Below are 22,268 nucleotides of genomic sequence, written 5' to 3' on the forward strand. Positions count from 1 at the left end.
TTGCATAGACGATTATTACAAATAATGGCATTTCAAAGATCAGTGTTGTGTGTCAAGTTCTTGCTTTCCGCAGAACACAGCCGGTTAATTCTAGAGCAAGCCGGTCCGCATTGCGTCCTGATCCGCCACGCTGAGCAGAACAAACGGGGTTTGTAGGACTCCGTCCTGTGAGGAGCTCAACTGTCTCTTCCTTGAGGAATTTCAAGAATCCAGCCTTCCTCGAACTTTGTCTTTTCACACGGTGGTTTTCATCTTCGTGCTGACATGATGAAAGATGAGTGATGTAATAATGCAGACGTGTGTGTGCATGTGTGTGTGTGTCTATCAGTGTTGGTCAGATTGAGAGGAAACGGTCGTCACTGTTTCATCACGCACGGCAACAACCGAGCCGCCTTTCATCATTCTGTGTGAGTGACGTCCACACCCACCTTATCTGCAAAGGGAGGGCGCCTCTCCGCCTCCAAACATCCGCTCAACTCAACTGCACCATTAATCCTGTCAATACGAGACGCCGCCGACCCTCACAGCTACTGTACTGACCTGCGGATGATCTGGAAGGCCGCACGCTGCCGAAAACACACCAGTCAACACATGTGACACGCGTGGAACTGCATGAGCAAGTCAATGTACAGTTATCTTAGAAACACGCAGGCCTGACTTTGACTTGTCTGACTATGTAGACACTGGATTTTATCTAATTGGCCTGCAGTGACATTGAGACCAACCTGGGAGGTATTTCAACACAGTGAGCGCTTCTACTAGTCGATATCAGTTCTACTAGTCGATATCAGTTCTACCAGTTGATATCAGTTCTACCAGTCGATATCAGTTCTACTACTCGATATCAGTTCTACCAGTCGATATCAGTTCTACTAATCTATATCAGATCTACCAGTCGATATCAGTTCTACCAGTCGATATCAGTTCTACTAGTCGATATCAGTTCTACTACTCGATATCAGTTCTACCAGTCGATATCAGTTCTACTAATCTATATCAGATCTACCAGTCGATATCAGTTCTACCAGTCGATATCAGTTCTACCAGTCGATATCAGTTCTACCAGTCGATATCAGTTCTACCAGCTGATATCAGTTCTACTAGTCGATATCAGTTCTACCAGCTGATATCAGTTCCACTAGTCGATATCAGTTCTACCAGTCGATATCAGTTCTACCAGTCGATATCAGTTCTACCAGCTGATATCAGTTCTACTAGTCGATATCAGTTCTACCAGCTGATATCAGTTCCACTAGTCGATATCAGTTCTACCAGTCGATATCAGTTCTACCAGTCGATATCAGTTCTACTAGTCGATATCAGTTCTACCAGCTGATATCAGTTTACACAGTCATCAGCCATCAGTTATTTCCCTTGTACTTCCTGTTTTTAGTTTTGAGGCGTTTCCTGTGATCAGCCTCCGTTTGTCACACCTGTGATTCGCTCCTCTCCTTTACCAAATTGGCCTCCAGCCCCCCATCATATTCCTAAGCTCCGCCCCTGATTGGTGCTATCTCTGCTTTGTTTTTCCTCCTTATTACGCAGCAAGTGGACATTTTGGACTCACAGTTGGCTAAAACTGCAGCTCTAGTGGAGACTTTCCAAGTGTGAAATCGTTAATGTCCATCCAAGTGAGTCTGAGGGAGGACTATGGAAAGATGTGGATGGAAAACCTCCATTGACGCGTGTTGACCTGCTTTTGAAAGGTCATGCTGGTTCTGACAGTGAAGCATCGGAATAAGCAGCAGAAGAGAGAGACTCTTCCTCCCACTGGCTGATGTAACCTTACATCCAGATTATGGAGCATCTTCCTCCCGCTGATGTAACTTGAGTTGAACTTGAGCGAAAGCTCAGCTGATGTATCAGAAAATGTAATTTTTTTTAACTACACCAATATGCACATTGTTAGGACAGATTTTTCAGCTACTAACAAATTCACTTCACTATGTTTTAAACAAGTAACTAACGATTGTAATGAAATATGTTTCAGGTGTTTCTTGTAGCTGGGGGAGGAGGAGGAAGAGGAGGAGGAGCAGAGAGACAAAAACAAAGTCTGGAGGCAAAGAAAGACTAACGGTGGGAGACAAGATCTAAAAGAGTAAGAGGGAGACAGACGGACGCTGGGGAGACACTGAGGGAAAGACTGCAGACAGATGGAGTGACAGCCTCAGATGGATGGAGAGATAGGGAGAGGGAAGGAGGTGTGGGAGGAGCTGGTGGAGCAGAGGAGGAGTCGGAGCAGGGGGGGGGGTGCAGATAAAAAGCGGGTGGAGCAGAGAGGAGCAGAGCAGAGTGAAGGAGGATCAGGGAGGAGAAGCAGCTCGCTGGAGGAGTCGCCGTTCGCTCATCTGCAGCCAGAGCGAGGGAGGAAAATTGGCAGGAGCTGGAGAGCTGGAAAAAAGTAGTACTACAGGAGGAGGTGGAGGAGGAGGAGGATAGGAGGGGGAGGAGGAGGAGGAGGAGGGGGCAGTCAACCACCCACTGAGGAAAAGTTTCCTCACGAGCTGACTGGGAGCCTCCACATTATTTATGTGACAGAAGCCCAACTTTGACTCAGTGGAAAATGAAGTGAAGAACCTCAGAGAGTCGGAACCCGACGCAGATCCCGAGAGGCTGAACCACAGAGGTGCATCATGGGAACAGCCTAGGGTCTGCAAAGGCCTTGAAAGCGTCCGTCTCCTCTGGGTTCCACCCGCCGCCACAGCCAGCATGCCGGCCCGGTCGTCCTCCAGACGGGGCCCCCCCGGCGGGGCGGGGGGGCTGCTGCCGCTGCTCCCCGCTCTGCTGGGACTGATGATGATGATGATGGTGATGATGGACGCAGCGAACGTTGATGATGTGGACAGTGAGGAGAGTCAGGAGATGATGGACGAGGACGAGTCCGTCAGCACAGAGATTCTGGTGAGAATGACGAAGACTCACAATTTGTTCATGATTTTTTATTTACTTTTTAAACTGTAGCATAAAGAATACCTGTCCTGCTCCCTAAAGAGTAAAGTACTTCCAGAGTTCATCATCCAACAGCCAGTTTTTATTGTTGATTTAAGAAAGAGACGTTTGTTCATCCTTTGGCTTATTGACTAAGAGGAACAACACATTAAAGTTTATTCTGTCAAGCCAACGTCTAGTTTTCCTCTTTTTGTGTGAATTAATTCATCATATAGGACTTTTTATGTATGGTTGAGAAGAGGCGAATATTTCGTTACCTTTTAGGAGCTGGACGTGATTTTGCCTGGACAAAGTGTGAACGTGAGTGTAGATTTACTGTCGGTAGAAGAGAAGGCAGGAAGAAATAGATGTACATGAGTGATGGAGCTCAGGCCCTTTTTAGCTACGTTTCCAGTGAAAACGTATTGTAATTAACTATGTAATTGGCATGCCAGGCCATGAGTTGGCGCTGTTGTTTGTTTTTTGTTATGATGCCACACACACATGCAGGCAGAGAACAATACGCAGTAAAAATGGGAGTACACAGATATAGTTTGTATTGTAGCTCTGTGTAAAATACGTTGATATTTAATGGAATAAATCAATTTAGAAATGTGTATTTAAAGTTGGATAAAAAGGAAAAAGACAAGAGGCACTAAGTTGATTTTTGTTAAAACTTTGTTAAAATACTGGTTAAAATAGATTTAAACTGTGTACAACTGAGTAAAAAGCAGATTTTTCGATAAAAGGCATAAAAGGAAGCAGGGCGGAGGCGTTTCCTTGTGGAGAGAATATTTTGAGTTAATATTGCGAACAGACAACGAAGTCAGATTGCGATTCCGGCTGACTCTCAACTAATGAAACGACCTATAAAGGTCCCGGGACAATATGGACCGGGAGACATGACACTTTGGAGGACGACCATTATTATTGTCTATCTATTTGCATGCATGCAAAAGAACTATTTACTTCGGCCGTGGTGCGCATGTGCAGCAGCTGCATGTTCAATTAAGTTGCGTTTTCCCCCTTTGTCATGGAGACGGAGTTGGAGCGTTTTGGAAAACTTGCATTTTGAGTGGCTCCGAGCGCCGTTGTCGGGGTAAACGGGCATCCGAAAAACAACGAGAGTTTTGCATTTTCACTTGAAAATGTCACATAAATGCCGCTTTAGTATAAAGGACGGCCATTGCATGACACATAAATGACTCATGTAGTTGCTCACGCACTGGTTTTATCGCTGCCGGATGATGGCAATGCGCCACGGATGCATCCCAAACCACACCCCAGTGTCGGCCCAACATGCCCATAAGTGCAGCGATTAGTGCAATTACTCAAAATTTGCATTGGCAGTGGAGGAGATAATGACAAATGTGTTGATGTAAAACACTTGCCTTGCAGGTTTAAACACTTTCCAGCAGGGGGAGGACTGAGTCCACACGCTTTATGCCGGATTTCCATTTCTGGTTTAAAAAAAAAAAAAAAAAAAAATTGTTGTTATTTTTTTTCCTTTATTCTTCAGGTTTAAAAATGAAAATCAGCTCAGCTTCACCTCATTAGTAGATATTCGCCGGAACTTCACGTTCTTTGTTTAAATAATCTCCTCCTGATACTCTTATTACCTCATTCTGATGCTGCATTGAATCTCCACTTTGTTTCCACCTTGACAAACCCTGTCAGTTCCGCCCACCTCCAATACAGCTTCGTCCAATATGCAACGGAGAACACGCCAACTCTGAGGCCGCTTAAGCCGACGTCCACAAATATCAACGTCGGGCCTCATGAGACTCATGAAGTGATGAAGAGCGAAGCTTCTCCCAAGACACACGACCAATAGTGTCACAAAAGGCCCTTGTCGGACCGTGTTTGAGCGCTAGTGTGTTTATCTGTAGAGCAATAATCACAACCCGTCCAGCGCTTTCAGTTTCAGCGTTTAACTGAATCATCAGCACAGCCACTATTTCTACACGCAGCTTGAAATTATGGTTCTCATTCATCGGTGTATCTGAGAACTAGATCTCCCAATTGTTTCCGAGCTGCATAATCCCAACTAATAACAGTCGGGCGTTGTGTGTGTGTGTGTGTATGTGTGTGTGTGTCCCTGCAGGACCCGTCGTCCTCCGACATGTCCAGAGTGTCCCCTCTCAGCTCCTGGCTCATCTTCAGGAGAAACTCCAACAAAGGGGACAACCGCAGGAGCAAAGGGACCCGCAGGAGCTCCAAGGTCAGACACACCTCCACCTTGACACTTAGGTTCGTGTCACTCCGACGGCGCAGTGAGTAACTGTGATGTCTGAAAGGCGTTTGGCAGCGAGAAACAAGTGAAACTGTCAGAACTCTGCAGGACAGGTTGAATGTTATAGCAACATTACTGACATTTTGGTAGATCGTACCTTCAGTGTTAGTCTCAAGACCTGGGTAATTAGACATCTGGCTCAGACCGTCATGCAAACATATTGTGTCTCTGCAGTTTCAGTCAGAAAACCCCGCCTGGAATGTAACGAAGGTGAGCGAGCCGATCACGTCTATCTGCAGACATTTTGTATTTTGACTTGCAGACGCCTGACAATGGAGCGACTTAATAATTAATGCACATAATAGAAATGTTTGGGACACCTTTGAAGAGGGCGATGCAACTTTTTCCTTTCATATTTGGCTGCTGTTTTGAGAAATCCATCCATCCATCCATCCATCCATCCATCCATCCATCCATTCATCCATCCTACTATGATATCAGTTTGGATTTTTCTTCCTCATACCGTACATAACAACTGATTTATATACGATTTATTCTGGTGAATAAATGAGAATTGAATGAAACATTTCTATAGCAGGGACATGCAGCGAAATGCTCTCATTTCTCATCATGACATGAAAGATTGTATTTTAAATATTTGTGAGGTCGTTTGTGGTACAAGCTTAATTTCTGCATGGTGTCAATCATTTAAATGATGTTAATTGTCAAAATCATAAACAATTTGTCAAATAATGAAGAAAAAAGGGAATCGGTGAAACTCTGCTTTCTCTCAGGTCGCTGAAGCTCACAAAAACTTGTGGTTGAGTTCATGTCATTGAAGAATAATAAGAATAATAATAATAATAATAATAATACATTTTATTTGAAGAGAATAGAGCAGAAAAGATCAACAAAAAAACAAGTAAACTTGTTTTTGAACACAAAAAAAACAAGTAAAGTCCATAATGTCCAGTTAAAGGTAATAAGCCAGTTTGAACATGTGATCACTGGACAACTTCTGTATGTATGAATATGTCCTCACTTTCCAAAGAATAAGTAATATATTCCATGTGAATCATTATAAATATTAACTTTGATTTGAATTAAACCACAATTAAAAAAAACAGGCATCATTATCTTTGCCTCGGGTGTAGGGGGCAGTGCTGAGCACACAGTGGGGCAAACAAGCGCACTCTCTTCAAGTCCATCTGCTGGTCCATCGGGACTCAGTCGTTGAAAGTCCCGGTATTAACAATCCACCAGTGTTTTTAGCGTCTGGTTCTCGGTGGGAATGGTTTTTATCACAAAAACAAACATCAGCACCCCCTAGTGGCCCAGCATGAAAACGACATTAATTTCAGTGTTTCTGCCATTTCCATCAAAATGTCGCAAATACAAACATTTTCTGACACAAAAATGCAAAAACAATGCGTTTTCTACTGAAATGTTGTTGTATAAACACAATCAAGTTATTTTTTTTATTTTTTTTTCCCTATGAAAGTTTTGGAATCAGTCAAGTCAACCAGACGACCATAGACACAAACATAAAACTCAGTCAGGGGTACGAGTAACTCTAAGCTGTTGTGTTGTGCCTTCGCAGCACGGTCTGCCCGGTCCTCCAGGCCCCCCGGGCCCTCAGGGGCCCCCGGGTCCCCCTGCTCCCCTCCTGCCCCAACAGCAGGGCCTGATCCAGGAGCTGCAGCTCAAGCTGAGAGGTGAGAACCCGGCGTCAGACCGGGGGCGAAGGAGCCGCAGACACCCTGTCACGGCTCATTAGACGGGAAAAAAAACAAGCAATGACGTGTTGACACGGATATTAACAACAACAACATGTTGCGCTCCAGTCACTGACTGTTTTCACATCATCTGAGCAGCTTCACTTTTTTCACTTTCTCTACATAGCTTATATAAATTCTCTGTCGTGTGTGTGTGTGTGTGTGTGTGTGTGTGTGTGTGCGTGTGTGTGTGTGTGTGTGTGTGGAGGCACGCTGTCTGAGTCCTTAATAGGGGTAATTTTGTGGAGCGTGGATGTGACTTGGCTCGGCTGCAGGATTCCTGACATTCCTGCTGACTGATGGTGTGTCTTTGTTACTTTCCGTGAATCTGTGTGTGTGTGTGTGTGTGTGCGCACGTGTATGTGTGTGTGTTATTCATGGTTGTTGGTAGTTTTTCTTAACCACACTCCCTCCGTGTGTGTGTGTGTGTGTGTGTGTGTGTGTGTGTGTGTGTGTGTGTGTGTGTGTGTGTGTGTGTGTGTGTGTGTGTGTGTGTGTGTGTGTGTGTGTCTACCTTTCAGTGGTGTTTATATAATTATGACCTGGTATGTTATCTGATTGCGGCGGTCAGTGACTGATCATACCCGCCATGCAGAACGACATGAGAGGGCCATTTTTTACGAGCCTGTTTTCAAAGCGCACGCCTTCGCTCTACCTTAGCAACAACAACAAGAGGCCAATCATAATGTTTTACAGTTGCTTATCAGCCACTGGTGCATGAAAAGCAGCGGCGGTGGAAAACAAGTTTCTGTATCTACGTCTGCGTCGGCCTGAGGATGCGTTCACACACGTTCACGTGACAGGAAAGGAGAGATAATAGGTGCATTTATGAGAAGCTCTTTGACTGTTTATCGGTGGTGTGCGGGCTGCAGAGCGCTGTAATGGTTTAGCGCTCGGTGTGCTTTCCGTGTGGAGTTTGCATGTTCTGCCTGTGCATGCGTCAGGTTTCCTCCTGTGTGTGAGTGTGAGCGTGTGTGTGGTTGTTTTTACCCTGTAATGGTCTGTCAAACCGTGTTTTTGTTTATTTGTTGTTAATAGAAGCACAAGCTAAAACAGTTGAAGCAGTTTTGACTTCATACGTCAACGGAAATAGTAGAAATATTCAATTACTCACAGATACAGGTATCACGGGCTTCGCAGCAGGACTGACAGCACACAGTGCCCCCTGGTGGCAGGATGATGTACAAAACAAGCAGTCTTGCACAGCACAATAAAAATACCTCCAATATTTATTTCCAAGATTATGTTGTTGCGTTAATATTTGTTTCAATCTGATCCTGTGATTTTAAAGGGTCTTTAAGTGGGAAAAGTGTGATTTTTATTTATTGTGGGGCTGCTAATGTTAAACGCATCAATGCAGATTAATCCATCGTCCTGATTAATCATGATTAATTACTTCTTTTTTTTTTGGACACATTTAAACCATCAGCAGTACAGAATGAAGGTTTGTGTCCACTGGGATCTGGAAATTTCCCATTCGATATCGATTTAACAATTTACTCACATTACTGTAATTGAGGAGTTTTTTTGTGTACTTGTGCTTTTTTAAAGTTGTTTTTGAATCCCTGTAATTTTACTTTTACTCAAGTATGTTTTTTGTGTGTTTTTTTTGTGTATTTTATTTTGAAGATAAATAAAAAAATATGTTTTAGCCATGGCAAGAAGACAAACAGAAACATAACATTCAAATTCAAAAATTAAATGTTGGTGTTTTTCGAGGGCTCACTTCATTAATCCTGGGGGAAAATGTCCTCTGTGAAACTTTGATGCTGTGACTTCAATAACAAACCATTTTTATGGCTGTTCTCTGCTCACGTAAACAAACTTTTTAAACAATTCAAACTTTTTAACAAGCAGAGATTAGAATCAAACACACACACCTCCTCTCTGTCTTCACGACTGACTGCTTTTCCTCTGCCGCCGCGCTGTTCCTCCCTCTCAGACATGGCAGGAGGCGTGTGCCTGCAGTGCGATCAGCCCCCTCGCGTCTCCACCTCCTTCCTCAGCCGCCTCCTGCAGGCCGTCACGATCCCTCGCCGCAGTCTGCTGGAGCTGCAGCCGTTCAGCAAGGTGAGGAGGGCGGCGTTAAAGGTGTCTTACCATTGCATTTAGGACCGATAGTGAAAATAACCTCTTACACTTTGAGCTTTAATTGTGTTTGGCTGGCTTTCATGTATTTGACCTCTGACCCCCCCCCCCCCCCCCCCCGCAGCCCTCGGACTCTGAGCGGAGCCTCCAGAGGGGTCACAGCTTCAACAGCAGCACCGGCCGATACTCTGCGCCGGTGTCCGGCTTCTACCAGCTGACCGCCAGCCTGCTGATAGGTCAGTGTGTTCAGTCTGAGTCCAGCTTCACAACCAACACACGACTCCTCTGGTCCGTCGCCACAGTACATCCTCTCTGAGGAGAAACGCACCGATTCCTTTAACGCTCTACGGTTCACTCGTGGACATGTTTGGTAATAAAGTACTCCAACACTCGGTTGTTGTTAAAGAATATTTCAAGATCTACTTTTCTTAATTTTTTCTTCATAAAACCATTTTTTTTTATGTAATAAGAATCAGTATGAACCTACTTATTCCATTAAAAGACAACTTCAGAGCTGTTGATGTATTGCTTATTATTCTTTTTTATCTTAATGCTTATTAGCATTATAATCTCCAAGAGTTGCATTAGGAAGTGAATGCGGTGTATTGGGCCAACTCAGCTCGCAATCCACTTCAAAATAAAATTCACTGGATGACTCTCAATGCTGAGAAAAAGAACACAGATCCACAGAAAAGTGTGGAAAAGTTGCTGTGATTCACGTTAAATTGTATTGAGGTTTTTTGTGGTTTTTAATGTATTTATTGTGTTTGTGATTCAGAGTCTGGCGACAGAGTGCAGGTCCGGCTCAGAGACAGCGTGAGAGCAGCGATCTGCATCGAGTCGCTCTGTCAGAGTAATCTGTGAGTATCTCTACCTCTGTTCACGGCTTGAGTCAGTCTGATTTCGACCTACTGACACTAACTCCAGGTAAACCCTGCAGGGTTCCCAGCGTGCCTTCTTTCATTTCATTCGTTTTTGAGAAGAAATCAGAATATGAAGATAAAAGTGTGGTTAGTGCAAAAGGTATGACAGTCACAGGCGTTCTGTAGAGAGATTAGAGAGCTTCTATCTTCCATGTCTATCATAGTTTTGATGGTCTATGTTTCCCAAATGCGTTTAAATGGTGTTATCTTCATGGGGTTTTCTTGTTGGGATTCCACTTCGTGGCCCGTCTCCTACATCCTGCAATTTATGAAGCTTGATTTAGTTTAGTTGAGCTTAAACTTCTCCAGTCCTTTACAAAATGCCGTCCCAAGATCCATGATCTTCAGCTTCCGGAGCAAAAGCAAACTGAGGAAATCTGGCAACCTATCACACAATCACACGTTTCTTCCAAACGTGGCACCATTTAAAATGGAAATAAACCTTCCAGAAGTACAAGATTAATCACCAAGAACCATCGTTGCCATACAATGATTATCTACCAGATACAAACTTTGCTTCTTCATCAGTTCTACCCGCATTTAGAATGTATTTACGTGCTTAGAATATTAGTGGGTCCAGGAATTAGAGTGATTATTGAATTAATTTACTTTCTGTAACACATCTTGTCTGTGTGTGTTTGTGTGTGTCAGATCTGTGGAGTCGGTTATGGGTGTGGCTGCTGCAGGTGGAACGTTCAGCATCTTACTGACAGGAACACTTTACCTGCAGGTAGGAGAAGAAAAAAAAAAACACAACAAAACCACAGAAGTCATTTTACATTCTTAATTTTTTTCCCCTTTTTTTGCATTCCTTGACGCTAAATGTTTGTGCGTTTTGTAGGTGGGGGAGTACGTGTCTGTGTTTGTGGACAATGCCACCGGCTCGGCCATCAGTGTGCTGCCAGACTCTCTGTTCTCCGGGATACTTCTTGGAATCTGACCGCATCCTGTCCTGCTGGGATTTCTCTCCTGTCTGACTGAACTGTGTTGTTTACCGACGAGGATCCGAAAACACAGCGGCCAGGACGAAGACACGGTCACACAGGGACCTGACAGACAGCGTGGCCCGATGGCCTGGGACTGAAGGAAGCCAGATCTGTGTTAATAAGTGGCACCGTGACATGTGAAGACATTAAATCTACGGCATGAGTGCTGCCAATCCTCGTCAAAGTCCAAGGACAAATTATTCTCCTCTGTGCAGAGCTGTTTTATTTCATTTCTTTCCTCAACTTGTTTCCTATTGCTCCATTAAAAAGCTTCATTGTGTCCACTGTGTGTGAAACATAATTCCACATCTAAATTATTATTTATTTTTTTTTATTTACTTCCTTTTTGGTTACAGATACAGTGTGTAACCTATAAGTAATGCCACCAGTGGACACTGGGTGGCAGCAGCGAGTCACTGTTTCTATTCTTTTTGCTTTGTTGCTAATTGACTTAATGCATCATCTTGTGGCACAAAATGGTATTACAAGGCTGATCAGACTGGATTGTTGGTTACCTTATTCAGTTCCATCCGTAGATTTTTTCTCTCCCTCTTTTATCTATTTGTCTATAGAGATTTGTGTTTGGGTGAATTGGTATCACTTTCCCTCCGCTGTGAATGTGTGTGATACTCTCTGCATCAGTTCTGTTGGCAGTCTATTGTCGGTGAATTGTGTTCACCTCTTGCGTCTTGTGTCACCTGGGAATGGTTGCATTTCCATTAGCATAGAGCAAAGTGTGAGGAAAGTGTGGGCTCTCCTCTCTCTCCCTGGCTTGATTCAATTTTTAAAAAGTGTGTTGCACCAAACAGCCAATCAGAAATCAAACCCCATATAGTGTCATCGGGGGTTTAGCCAATCTGTGTGAGTGTGTAACAAGTGTTAACATGATGTGATTTACCGATTTCCTTTGCTTTACAGGGGCATGAATGTGAATTTTCAGGTTTTAAGTAAAATGACCGACACCAGAACATCGTGTGTGTAATAGTATTATGCGTAATGATGTTTCCTGGTAGCGTTTGGGCTACAAGGGCTTGTAATACCACTTCTGGCCACTAGAAGCTGAATGACTTGTCAAAAACGACTCAAGGCATTGGACCGATTTTCGCAGGAAAATGTTTACAGGGCGGTATGCAGCAGTGGGGTTTTTGTGTTTTGGTGTTGTTGGGGTAAGGGGTGAGTCATGTGTTTTTCCAGTGGGGGAGGGGAGAAGTTCGGGGACCTGAATAATCTACGGTAGAAGTAAAGTCGATGTGTCAGCTCTCTATAGTAAACAGCCCTGATCTGTTCGGTGCATAGTTAAACATTCTGATGAATTGAACCTTCAAGATAACGATGCAAAAGTGTCACCATTACCACTTAAAGACCAACACACCAAGAAGTGCGACGTCTGAACCTTTCAGAGACTCGGCCCTTACAAGTAGTTTCCATCAGAAAGTGATGATTTGGGCTCAGATTTACTTATTTGATCTTTCCACCACAAATTTCAGTAAAACATAACATATCTTTGATCTTATAAGAAGGAGAAACGCAAACCATTTTTAGCTTTTACACCTGGAAAATAGACAAAGAGAAACATCGAAAATTATTGGTTGAGTTGAGGGGGAAAATATCTGTAAGTGTCCCAAGAAGAAAAATTGGCATTTCTGTGCCTGCGGCATGTAAAAAACAAGCTGCTTGGGGGGCGTTGACTTTGAAGAAAAGCATCATTGTTCCTAAACAGGTCAACTTTATATATATATAAAAAGTTCAATTCAAATATACAAGTAGGGTCAGTTTTTCCACAGCGTCTCCAGACCGGGCAGACACGCTGACAGGGGAGTAAGCATGTGTGGGAGGCCAAGCGAAACATTTATTTTTCCACCCAGAACCCAAGTTTGGATTTGACTTGTATTTATTATGTCACCAGAGCTCCTCAGACACTCAAACCAGAGTAAAGGGGTTTTTAGAGAGCTCCAGTGGCTGTTAATCGGGCTTCCCATTTGTTTGAACACAATTATGTTTCTCGATGTGTTCCCTAGTGGACATAAGAGGAACTGCAGCCACAGTACCACGTATTAAGAAGCGATGAATGTGGTTGTCAGTTTAATGTGTTTTCAATCATTTCATCCATATGGATGGAAGATCCCTGCCAACACATGCGCCTGGGACCTGTGTGGGTTGTCCATGGTCAATTCTGATTTCTACAAATTAAACTCAAGCTAACGATTTTAGACTGTGAGCAGAAAAAATACGGCATAAAAACGACATAGTGTAAACATGCAAACCTTAGATAAACCGAAGACCACACAGGAAGAAATACGATTTCATACTGAAAATCAAGATCAAGGGAACTTTCTGCCATTCTGCTCCACGGGAGGTTTCTGATGAGCTCACCGTAACCTAAAATACTTCTTTTCATAAATGTCTTACAACTCGGCTCATGCAATTCAACTGAATTTTGCAGACAGTGCTGCAGTTTTATTCCTGCACTGAACCAAAGGAAGCAGCATGCAGACACACACACACTTCATCTGCTCTTACGCACGTACAACTTCAGCGGCTTTCTAGACACTTTCTCCTGTTGATAACATGCCAGAGCTCACTGCAGACACACACACACTCACACACACGCGCACACAAAGTGCTGAATACACACAGTGTTTGGAGGAGGGTCGAGGTGAGATCATCATACTCATAAAGTGGCGCCTTACGCTTGGCCACGTGCCAAACACACTCACGCAGGTACCGTACAAGGCGTGTCGACAGAATAATGAGGCCTGCATGACGGCCCTGCTGACAAAACGGCTCATTAAACACAAACACACACACACACACACACACACACACACACACACACACACACACACACACACACACACACGCACACACGCTCATGTGAGCAGACTTGTAGACGGTAACATTTTTAAACAACAGCACAGCCACAATCACATCTGACACATTTACGGCCTCAATTCCCGAAAACTTGGGACGTTGTGTAAATCGTGAACAAAAACAGAATATGCTGCGGACGAAGCCAAAGTCAAACATCCATTCAAATCGGAGCCAAGGCAACGTTTGGAAAGTCACAAGATAATTTTTGACTCGGCTACAAACACTTAGACGAGCTTTATGGCCCCACATTTCTGTCAACTTGTAGGCGGGAACTTGGCACGTGTATCTTATATGAACAACTCAGGGGGTGAAAACCTGGAGCTTGTTAATAGAAAGAACCCCGAAACCCCGGATTCTCACTTGTATGTAAGCAGGAGGCACAGACACCAAATTCTCTGGAGTAACCTGTAAGATTTGCCCGAAGGTGGCAAAAAGAAACCCTTTCAGTAGAAGTTGTCGATATTCTCATCAGCAAAAACTCTGTTCCAACTTTTAAAATTCTATTTCATCAGTGAAATAGTGTCATATATAACCATTGCATTTAGATTTTAAGGTTTCCCCTCTGTTGTGTTGTAGAGTATCTACAATGAAAATTTCCATTTATTTTCTTTACACAAAACCAAACAATTACTAATAAAAATGACGACGATCTCAACATGTAGTCACTTTTAATGGTGCAAAAATACTGTGAAATGTCCAATAACACTTCTCATTTCAGCTTATTTTCAATAAGCATTTTGTCCACATTTATTTAGTTATATTCATTCTACACTGATTTTCAAAACTGGTTTGATCTCCTGGCTAAAGACAGGACATATGGATTGTGCTAAAAACTTGGAAATTTTTTTTGTCAAACTCGAACAGTGAAACTAAAATGATTAAAATTACAAAAAAAACAAAACACAAAACCCTGAAAAATGACAAATATACAAAAAAACCCGAAAAACCATCAAACAGCGAAATGGCTAAAATGGGAAAATCCATGAAAAAAGAGGGGGAATCTCAAAAAATTGCCACTCAAGCTAACAATGTAATTAAATAAACTTCATGAAAATGCTTAAATCCTTTTGGTCATAAAGGTTGCAGAGGAGTTGAACAATAGCAGACGAAGAATATGTTTGTGATGCTGGCAGGTCTGTGCGGACCTCTGCAGGAGGAACACTGAACTGCAAAACTCCTCTGCGTTTCATGTGACAATAAATACAACAGGATTCAATTATTAAATCTAAAAATAAATGCACATTTAAATTACAGACATTGCTTAAAATTAGCTGCAGTACTTGTGAAGTTGTTCGGTCACAGGCCCGAAAGGTGATCAGATTATCAAAGTTGCTCCTCCTTGGTTACAGGATGTGCTGTTTGTATTACAACATTTAAAAAAAATAAACACTGAAGCAATTGCTATCTATAACGTGTGCGTGTTCCAACAATTTAAATGTTTAAATCCCATGTTAGTGTTTTGTGTGTTGTTGTATTTTCTTCCAATGTGGTAATATATTCACTGCGTATTAGTACTAACACTAAATGTGTTATTTTCAGTCGTGATCATATTTCAGTGTACTGGGCTGAGGTGGAAAGCAATAAAAAAAAAAAAAAAGAACATTGGCATACAATGATTATCTTGTTGTTTTATTTCAACAATCATGAGAGTGGGGGGGGGGGGGGGGGGGGGGCTGAAAATGGTCTTCGGTTACAGAACATTGATTAAGTTAAATTTGATGCCCTTAATTAAATTGTGTTTATCCACTTTAACCCTTTCGTGACCAGCCGCTCTTCATACTGATGCTGCATCATCATCACCACCCGGGCGGCGGCTCTTTAACTGCAGCAACGACGCCGCTGATTGGTCAGAATAATCTCGTTGCCGCGCGTCGTCCAATCACAAGCGTCGGTGTTGAAACGTGCGCGCCCTGGGTGCTCTCCTTCGACAGGAAGCATTGTGCGCTGGACTGCACAGCCGTCGTAAACACCGCAGGAGCGCACATAAACCCCCGAATCCCCCCCCGCTCCGTGTCCTCCCGCCGTCGGGACTTCGCTACCGGGCACCGGGAGCTCATGTCGGCCTGACGTGGATAAGGAGACGCTCGGTGCCGGTGACCGACAGAGGTGAGGCTGTTAGCTGTTAGCGTTAGCATCTGCAGGCAGATGTTCTGATACGAAATACATCACCCGAGTGCGGAAGGACGGGTGACACTACACCCGAGGACTCACCCCCTCCTGTTAAAGTTGACAAGTTAATTCAAGGTTTTTTTTTCTTGTATTATACACACACACACACACACACACACACCTGACAGGAGGAGATGACCCAGGTGACAACACCTCCTACAGCCACCCACCTGTGTCTCAACACCTAAATAAAAGACTTTTTACCCTGGATGGTAAAGTGTTGTAGTAAAAACCAACTCCTTGACTTTGTGTTCTGGAGCACAGAACTAGTGAAGGGGACGGATGGTCTTCAGGCAAAGTGTGGAGAAATATTTGTGTGTGTGGGTTTTCTGAGAAGCTATCAGCTCCTGTTTAGTCATGCACAGATACACTTCCTTGGCTGATTATGGAGATATTATTGATTTAATAATGAACAATCCGCCTGCCCCCTCAGATCTGGATGTGTTGTATTAGAACATCTCCGTTGCAGCCCACGGCAAATCACACAAATTATAAGTATTGCTTCTGTGAGCTTGATCTGCTGCAGTCCGCGTTGGGTGTGTCAAACGTGTCAAACTTGTATGATGCTCAAAAACGCAACAAAACTCCAGTTTGCTGCTTACAGTGAGGCTTCCTCTCAGGTCAGAGGTCTGATGTCATTCATGTCCAGTGAAACTCAGTTACTGTGACAGATTAACATTCCAGTCGGTCTGTAGTTAGAGAGCGAGAATGTGGCGCCCCAGTGGCCCTTACCCACTGCTTTGTTATCCTTACGTGTGTGTGTGTGTGTGTGTGTGTGTGTGTGTGTGTGTGTGTGTGTGTGTGTGTGTGTGTGTGTGTGTGTGTGTGTGTGTGTGTGTGTGTGTGTGTGTGTGTGTGTGTGTGTGTGTGTGTGTGTGTGTGTGTGTGTTGCTGCCACCACCGACAGCCCGTCCTTGCATGGGTGAGTGACCGTCCACCATCATGAGCGCCGAGCCGGACGCCCTGGCCGTGGTCAACCAGCTGCGGGACCTGGCCGCAGACCCAATGAACCGCCGGGCCATCGTCCAGGACCAGGGCTGCCTTCCAGGACTCATACTCTTCCTGGACCACCCCAACCCTCAGGTGGTCTACTCTGCCCTCCTGGTGAGCTGTGCCCCCGACACACCCACAGCAATGCTTGCCGCGTAGCGTTTGGCATGCCTGACTTGAGACCGCGGCTGTCGTTGCAGGCGATCCGCTACCTGGCGGAATGCCGAGCGAACCGGGAGAAGCTGAAGGGCGAGTTGGGGATGATGCTGAGCCTCCAGAACGTCGTGCAGAAGTGAGTGCGGCGTTTCTCTGGACAGGGTTTACTGGAATGACCTGCATCTGCAGTTTTATGTTGCATGTATCAACAGCTTTCTTATGTTGTTTATCCAATTCGAATCAGACATGTAACAGTGACAGATGGCGAGTGTCGGTCTCCCAGCCGTCTCAACCTACAACACCTTGACTAGAAAGTGGTCCAAGGAGGCCTGAAGCAGCTCTGACTGTAAGATTTATTTTAAACCTTAAAAGTGGAGACTCTGCCAGCCTCTTGAACTGAAACTGAGCCGGTTCCACATGAGAGGAGCCTGAGCGCTGAAAGCTCCGCATCCCATTCTACTTTTAGAAAACCTTGGACCCTCCAGTACGCCAGCACTCTGAGAACCAGGTGTTCTTCTGGCGAGATGTGGGACTCACAAACACAAACACAAACAACCGTGACTTGCCCGTGGCTGCGCTGCACAGACATCGTTCAGACGTAATCTGTCATAATGCGCCTCCTTTTCAGAAGGAGAGAAAAACGAAACTATGTTATAGACGTTGGAGTTTAATTGTTTAAATTGCTACACTTTAAGAGATAACCTAAGATGGAGAGGTCAATGGCTGTTCAGTTGTGTGAGCAGATGTGACTCTTTCTACGTGTGATATATAGGATATATACTTGAAAATATGTAATTTATTCACACCTTTTCAATAGATAATTATCCTTAATATAATGGTGCCTTCATGTATTATTTACTAATGGCGAAGGGGTATGATTTAATAAGTTATTGGGATGAAATGTATCGGTGGACTGCTCTCATCTCGCCTCTTCTCTCGTCATCCAGGTCCACGACTCCCGGGGAGACGAAGCTCTTGGCGTCTGAGATCTACGAGCTCCTTCAGGCGTCGGGCAGCAGCGAGTCCGAGCCGGCCGAGGAGACCGTGAGCAGCCGCCGTAAGGCCCAGTTCTTCCTGGGCTCCACCAACAAGCGAGCCAAGACCGTCATCCTCCACATCGACGGGCTGGATGACTCGGTGAGTGTCGGCTGTGAGGCCTGAAATCTCTTTCTATCACTCAGTTACTACTCAGTCGGGCTCTTTGTGTAACGGTTCAGAGCTCGATGTTAAGAAAAATCACACCTTTTTGCTTATTGTACGTTAACCAGGGCTTGATAGTGATATTTTTGGGGCTGATTCTGATATTATGGAATAAAAAAAATTCCGCTAATCGATATATCAGATGTAACTACGCTGATGAGTAATGATGCGTGTCGATGAGTCACGTCAACGATAGTGGCGTCTGTTCAATGTGGCAGCAGTGATAAATGCACGGACGTAGAACGAGCTAACATATCTGCGAAGCGTGAGTAACACGAGACGCATCGTGGCTAAATGGGGAAACTTATTAGGATGTTGTTTACTCCACAAACTGGTTCACTTATCTGGTCAACTGGTGCCGCGTAATCGGGGAAACCTTTCTGAAACGAAAATGCAAAATCGATGCGTTTTCACTTGGTATTTTGTCAAGTGATCAGGGCCGAGGTAAAGTTTTTGTTGTTGACTCCTCGTTCAAACTTGAACAAAGTCGAGGAAAATATCGACATAAATAAAGATTTTTTTAAAACGGCTTTAAAACTTTCAAGTCCCATATAGACGTGGACACAAGTGTCTCGCCTGCTGAGGTCTACAGTGGTAATACCCGTGCTCCTCGCAGGTTGATGTTCTTGAAAATAAATGCTTTTTACATGATCGCATATTCAATCCAACGTGTGTCGTCCCCCGACAGAGTCGCCGAAGTCTGTGTGAGGAGGCCCTGCTGAAGATCAGAGGAGTGATCAGCTTCACCTTCCAAATGGCCGTGAAGCGATGTATCGTCCGCATCCGATCAGATCTGAAGGCAGAGGTGAGGCCTTGCCACACGTTGATGCCGCGCGGCTGACGCAGCCGTCCGTCATCACTGGTGACCTCTCAGACAGAGCGGAAAAATAAAAAGTTTTCCAGAGTTCCTGGAAAAACAGCTGGACTCAATAAGTGGCAAAAGACTTGTTCTGTTTACAACTATAAAGACCCGTGATTCATAAATACAGCAGAACGTACAAATGATGACCGGGTGATGGTGTTTCTGTGTTCAGGCTCTGGCGTCTGCCATCGCTTCCACTGAGGTGATGAAGGCTCAGCAGGTGGTGAAAGCGGAGAACGGAGAAGAGGTCAGTGTGTTTCTGGCGGAGGAATGAACATCCACGACTCGGAAAAGTTTTGAAACTGCATTTAAAAAAAAAAAAGTGTAGGATTCAAGTTTGTTTCATGGCAGAGGCTGTTTTTCAGGATAGTTTATCCAGTCCTGTTGTCTTTATGGTACTTTTAATGTTTCCCATCATTTGAATGACCGAGCCCCACTTATCGTCAACTATCTCATGTTTAAAAAGTGTCTGAGGGACACGGAGAGACTTGGACACTGGCACCACATCTGAGGAGACAGAAGCTGGTTCACCTCTGCCGTGGTGACATGACGTCGAGTGTACTCAATATAATTACCTTGATGATTTTCCTTTTGTCAAAAAGGATCAGGAAATCTGAGCTCAGATGATGTTGAAGACCAGAAGGGGGCAGCAGAGTGGAAGTAATGTTTAAATAACATCAGTAGAAGCTGCAGCTGCTCATGAGTGAAGATCTATGGAAGGCTAATTATGCCAAATGAAATGAATTGCTTCAATGCAAGAAAAATTACAATCCCTTGATTGAAATCTTAAAGAGCACAGTAATTGCACAAGATTTCCATATCGGGTCAGATTCATGACTGAATAGTGATTTAAAAAAGGAAGGAAAACAAGATGGAATTGGTCATTTAAGAAACTATTCAAGAACATATGCGTGTTTGTGTGCTGCCCATGTGAGTGTGACTCAATTTCTTTTTGCCTGTGGCGTCTGTTAGTTCTGTTGTTGTGGCCAGGCCTTGCTCTGATCATCAGAAGAAGAAGGAGACACTTTGTGCTTTTCCTGATGTGCTGAAGTATTTCTAACGGGTGCTATTAAGTTGCAGCAAATGTGTAAATATTTCATGACGAATGAAAAACTGGAGGACACAGAAAGTTGCCCTGTGGGACGCCACATGCAGCTCTTTACTGGGATCAGCGCTTTCCTAAACCTTCAGTGTGTGTCTGTGGCCTTGTCCCTGTGTGTGTGTGTGTGTGTGTGTGTCCACAGGCTCTGATCCCTTTCCCAGAGGACGGCGGTGTGGAGGTGGAGCAGAACGAGGACCTGCCGGACTACCTGCCAGAGGACGAGAGCCCGTCTCAGGAGCCTGACAAGGCGGTGACCCGCGTGGGTTCAGGCCAGGACGGGGCCACTTGGCTCGGCACCGCCGCCAACTTCCTGTCCCGCTCGTTCTATTGGTGACCCCCCCCCCCAGAGCCGAGCCCCCCCCCCCCCCCCCCCCCCCCCACAATAATCCCTCTGTTAAACGTCCCGCCATGTCTCTCGACTGAATCAACAATCTGCCAAAAATGCACCGCTGAAGCGGCGGCGAGGACAATGAGAGAGCAGCTCCCCTACCTCTGCACAAGCGGATTGCTCTGCAGCACCACTTTAACACCCCCCCCATCCCCCCCCCCCCCCCCCATCCCCCAACCCCCAACCCCCGGAGTCCATCGGTTACAAACCACATTGTCTTAACAGACAGGAGGTGTGCTGCAGCAACGTGAACAAACGGCAGTGAGCAGGAATGCAGAGGGCACCCTCTCCTCCTCCTCCTCCTCCTCCTCCTCCTCCTCCTCCTCCTCTCACCCTCTGACCCTCTCATTATTTATTGAAGCGGCCTCAGGGCTCGCTTTACTGTGCCTTTCGTTTCCCTGACCCACCAACACCCCTGCTGACGTCGCCATGGGCCCAGCGCGTCTAAAGAAACTTCCACTCCTGTATTGTGGCCATTGAAGCTTCAGCACTGACGTTAAACGACTGACAATAGTTTGAACCTTTTTTTTTTTTTAGAAAAACAAAGAAAAGAAAAGCTGCTGCCGAACCATCGGCACCAGATCGGGTTTCAGGTCTTAACACAAACCACATGTTCCCCAGATATTGTGACCAGTTCCCACACTGTTGGAGCTCTGCTCCACAGGCTCCGTTCAAACACAAAGCAAGTAAAGGCTCCTGGCTGTTTGCCTTTGCAACTGCTTGTTGAATGCGGGGGAGTCTTTAGGAAAGATTAAACGACGGCAAAGGAGCAATCGCATGCTGGGAAAAGGAAGGTGACTTGTTATTTCACTGCAAATGACCAGACTGTCACAAGAGGGTCAACTATCTAAACTGTGGAAATAAGGCCACTCTCTATTCTACCGAGCTGACTGCCTGATCGCTTTTTGTTGTCACGAGCACATGTTCCTTCTAAGTAAAGCAATTCAGTCGTCTGAACCACAGTGTGGGAGGTGTGGCTCCTCGATTCACTCCTCCAGGGTCAAACCGTTTTTTTTAGAATTCAATTTTAATACTTTGTATCTGTGTGACCAAGTTACTTTTTTTCTACACGGTGACATTGTCAGCGCAAAGGTAGTGTCGTGATCGTTCAATCCGCACGGACGTGTAGTTTTTGGAGGCTGTCTGACACGTTGGTGCCAATTATCCTGCCTCCATGGTATCTCATTACTAGTCATTTGAAAAATTCCTCTTTATAGCCTCATAAAGTTCTCATTGACTCTAAGAGAGGTTTTATTGCACTGAAGAACTAATCTGCAGTTAGTCAAAGTATTTGCATGGTACTCTTTATCCCAAGAAAACTCGTGTTTACAACATCTATTTCCTGTAAGTCCTGTGACCCCGGCGCGGTTTATGGTAACGGCTCACATTGTAGTTTGGTGTTGGCGCGTTGCAGTTGTTTGGAGACCTTTTTAGTGCTGCGATCGATCGAGTAACGTCAGTGGCTACAATACAGGAGCGTGAAAGCCCAGAACTTTGACTGATGAGACACATCATACTCTTCGCTTTCACCCGTGAGGTGTCCTCTCATCACTGCCTGGACTTGTGAGTCGCCCCCCCCCCCCGAGCAGAACGTGGA

The 22,268-nt window shown here is 44.8% G+C and overlaps 2 protein-coding genes across 3 annotated transcripts; both read left to right on the forward strand.

Annotated features, from left to right (window-relative positions):
* The first annotated feature begins 2,454 nt into the window (after positions 1-2,454).
* On the forward strand, positions 2,455-11,213 carry LOC308135973 (erythroferrone). Of its 2 annotated transcripts, XM_080504152.1 has the most exons (9): positions 2,455-2,901; positions 5,033-5,149; positions 5,396-5,431; positions 6,762-6,876; positions 8,879-9,006; positions 9,149-9,260; positions 9,803-9,884; positions 10,599-10,677; positions 10,789-11,213. In XM_080504152.1, the coding sequence occupies exons 1-9, from the start codon at positions 2,710-2,712 to the stop codon at positions 10,885-10,887; spliced, it is 960 nt and encodes a 319-aa protein (XP_080360278.1). In that variant the 5' UTR covers positions 2,455-2,709; the 3' UTR covers positions 10,888-11,213. The 2 variants fall into 2 exon arrangements, with proteins under 2 accessions (XP_080360278.1, XP_080360279.1); XM_080504153.1 differs by lacking the exon at positions 5,396-5,431.
* A 4,581-nt stretch (positions 11,214-15,794) lies between these two features.
* LOC308135965 (armadillo repeat-containing protein 1-like) lies at positions 15,795-20,711 on the forward strand. The gene is made up of 7 exons (XM_080504142.1): positions 15,795-15,910; positions 16,881-17,077; positions 17,164-17,255; positions 18,067-18,256; positions 19,008-19,124; positions 19,354-19,428; positions 20,426-20,711. The coding sequence occupies exons 2-7, from the start codon at positions 16,916-16,918 to the stop codon at positions 20,615-20,617; spliced, it is 828 nt and encodes a 275-aa protein (XP_080360268.1). The 5' UTR covers positions 15,795-15,910; positions 16,881-16,915; the 3' UTR covers positions 20,618-20,711.
* The last annotated feature ends 1,557 nt before the right edge of the window (positions 20,712-22,268 follow it).

This window comes from Blennius ocellaris, assembly GCF_963422515.1.
Source record: "Blennius ocellaris genome assembly, chromosome: 10".
NCBI classification, from domain to species: Eukaryota; Metazoa; Chordata; class Actinopteri; order Blenniiformes; family Blenniidae; genus Blennius; species Blennius ocellaris.

Coding starts and splice junctions, on each gene's coding strand:
- LOC308135973 (XM_080504152.1), top strand. CDS start 2,710: ATGCCGGCCCGGTCGTCCTCCAGACGGGGCCCCCCCGGCGGGGCGGGG. Junction 5,432..6,761: donor CCGCCTGGAATGTAACGAAG/GTGAGCGAGCCG, acceptor GTGCCTTCGCAG/CACGGTCTGCCCGGTCCTCC. Junction 9,885..10,598: donor TCGCTCTGTCAGAGTAATCT/GTGAGTATCTCT, acceptor TGTGTGTGTCAG/ATCTGTGGAGTCGGTTATGG.
- LOC308135965 (XM_080504142.1), top strand. CDS start 16,916: ATGAGCGCCGAGCCGGACGCCCTGGCCGTGGTCAACCAGCTGCGGGAC. Junction 19,125..19,353: donor GATCAGATCTGAAGGCAGAG/GTGAGGCCTTGC, acceptor TTCTGTGTTCAG/GCTCTGGCGTCTGCCATCGC. Junction 19,429..20,425: donor AAGCGGAGAACGGAGAAGAG/GTCAGTGTGTTT, acceptor GTGTGTCCACAG/GCTCTGATCCCTTTCCCAGA.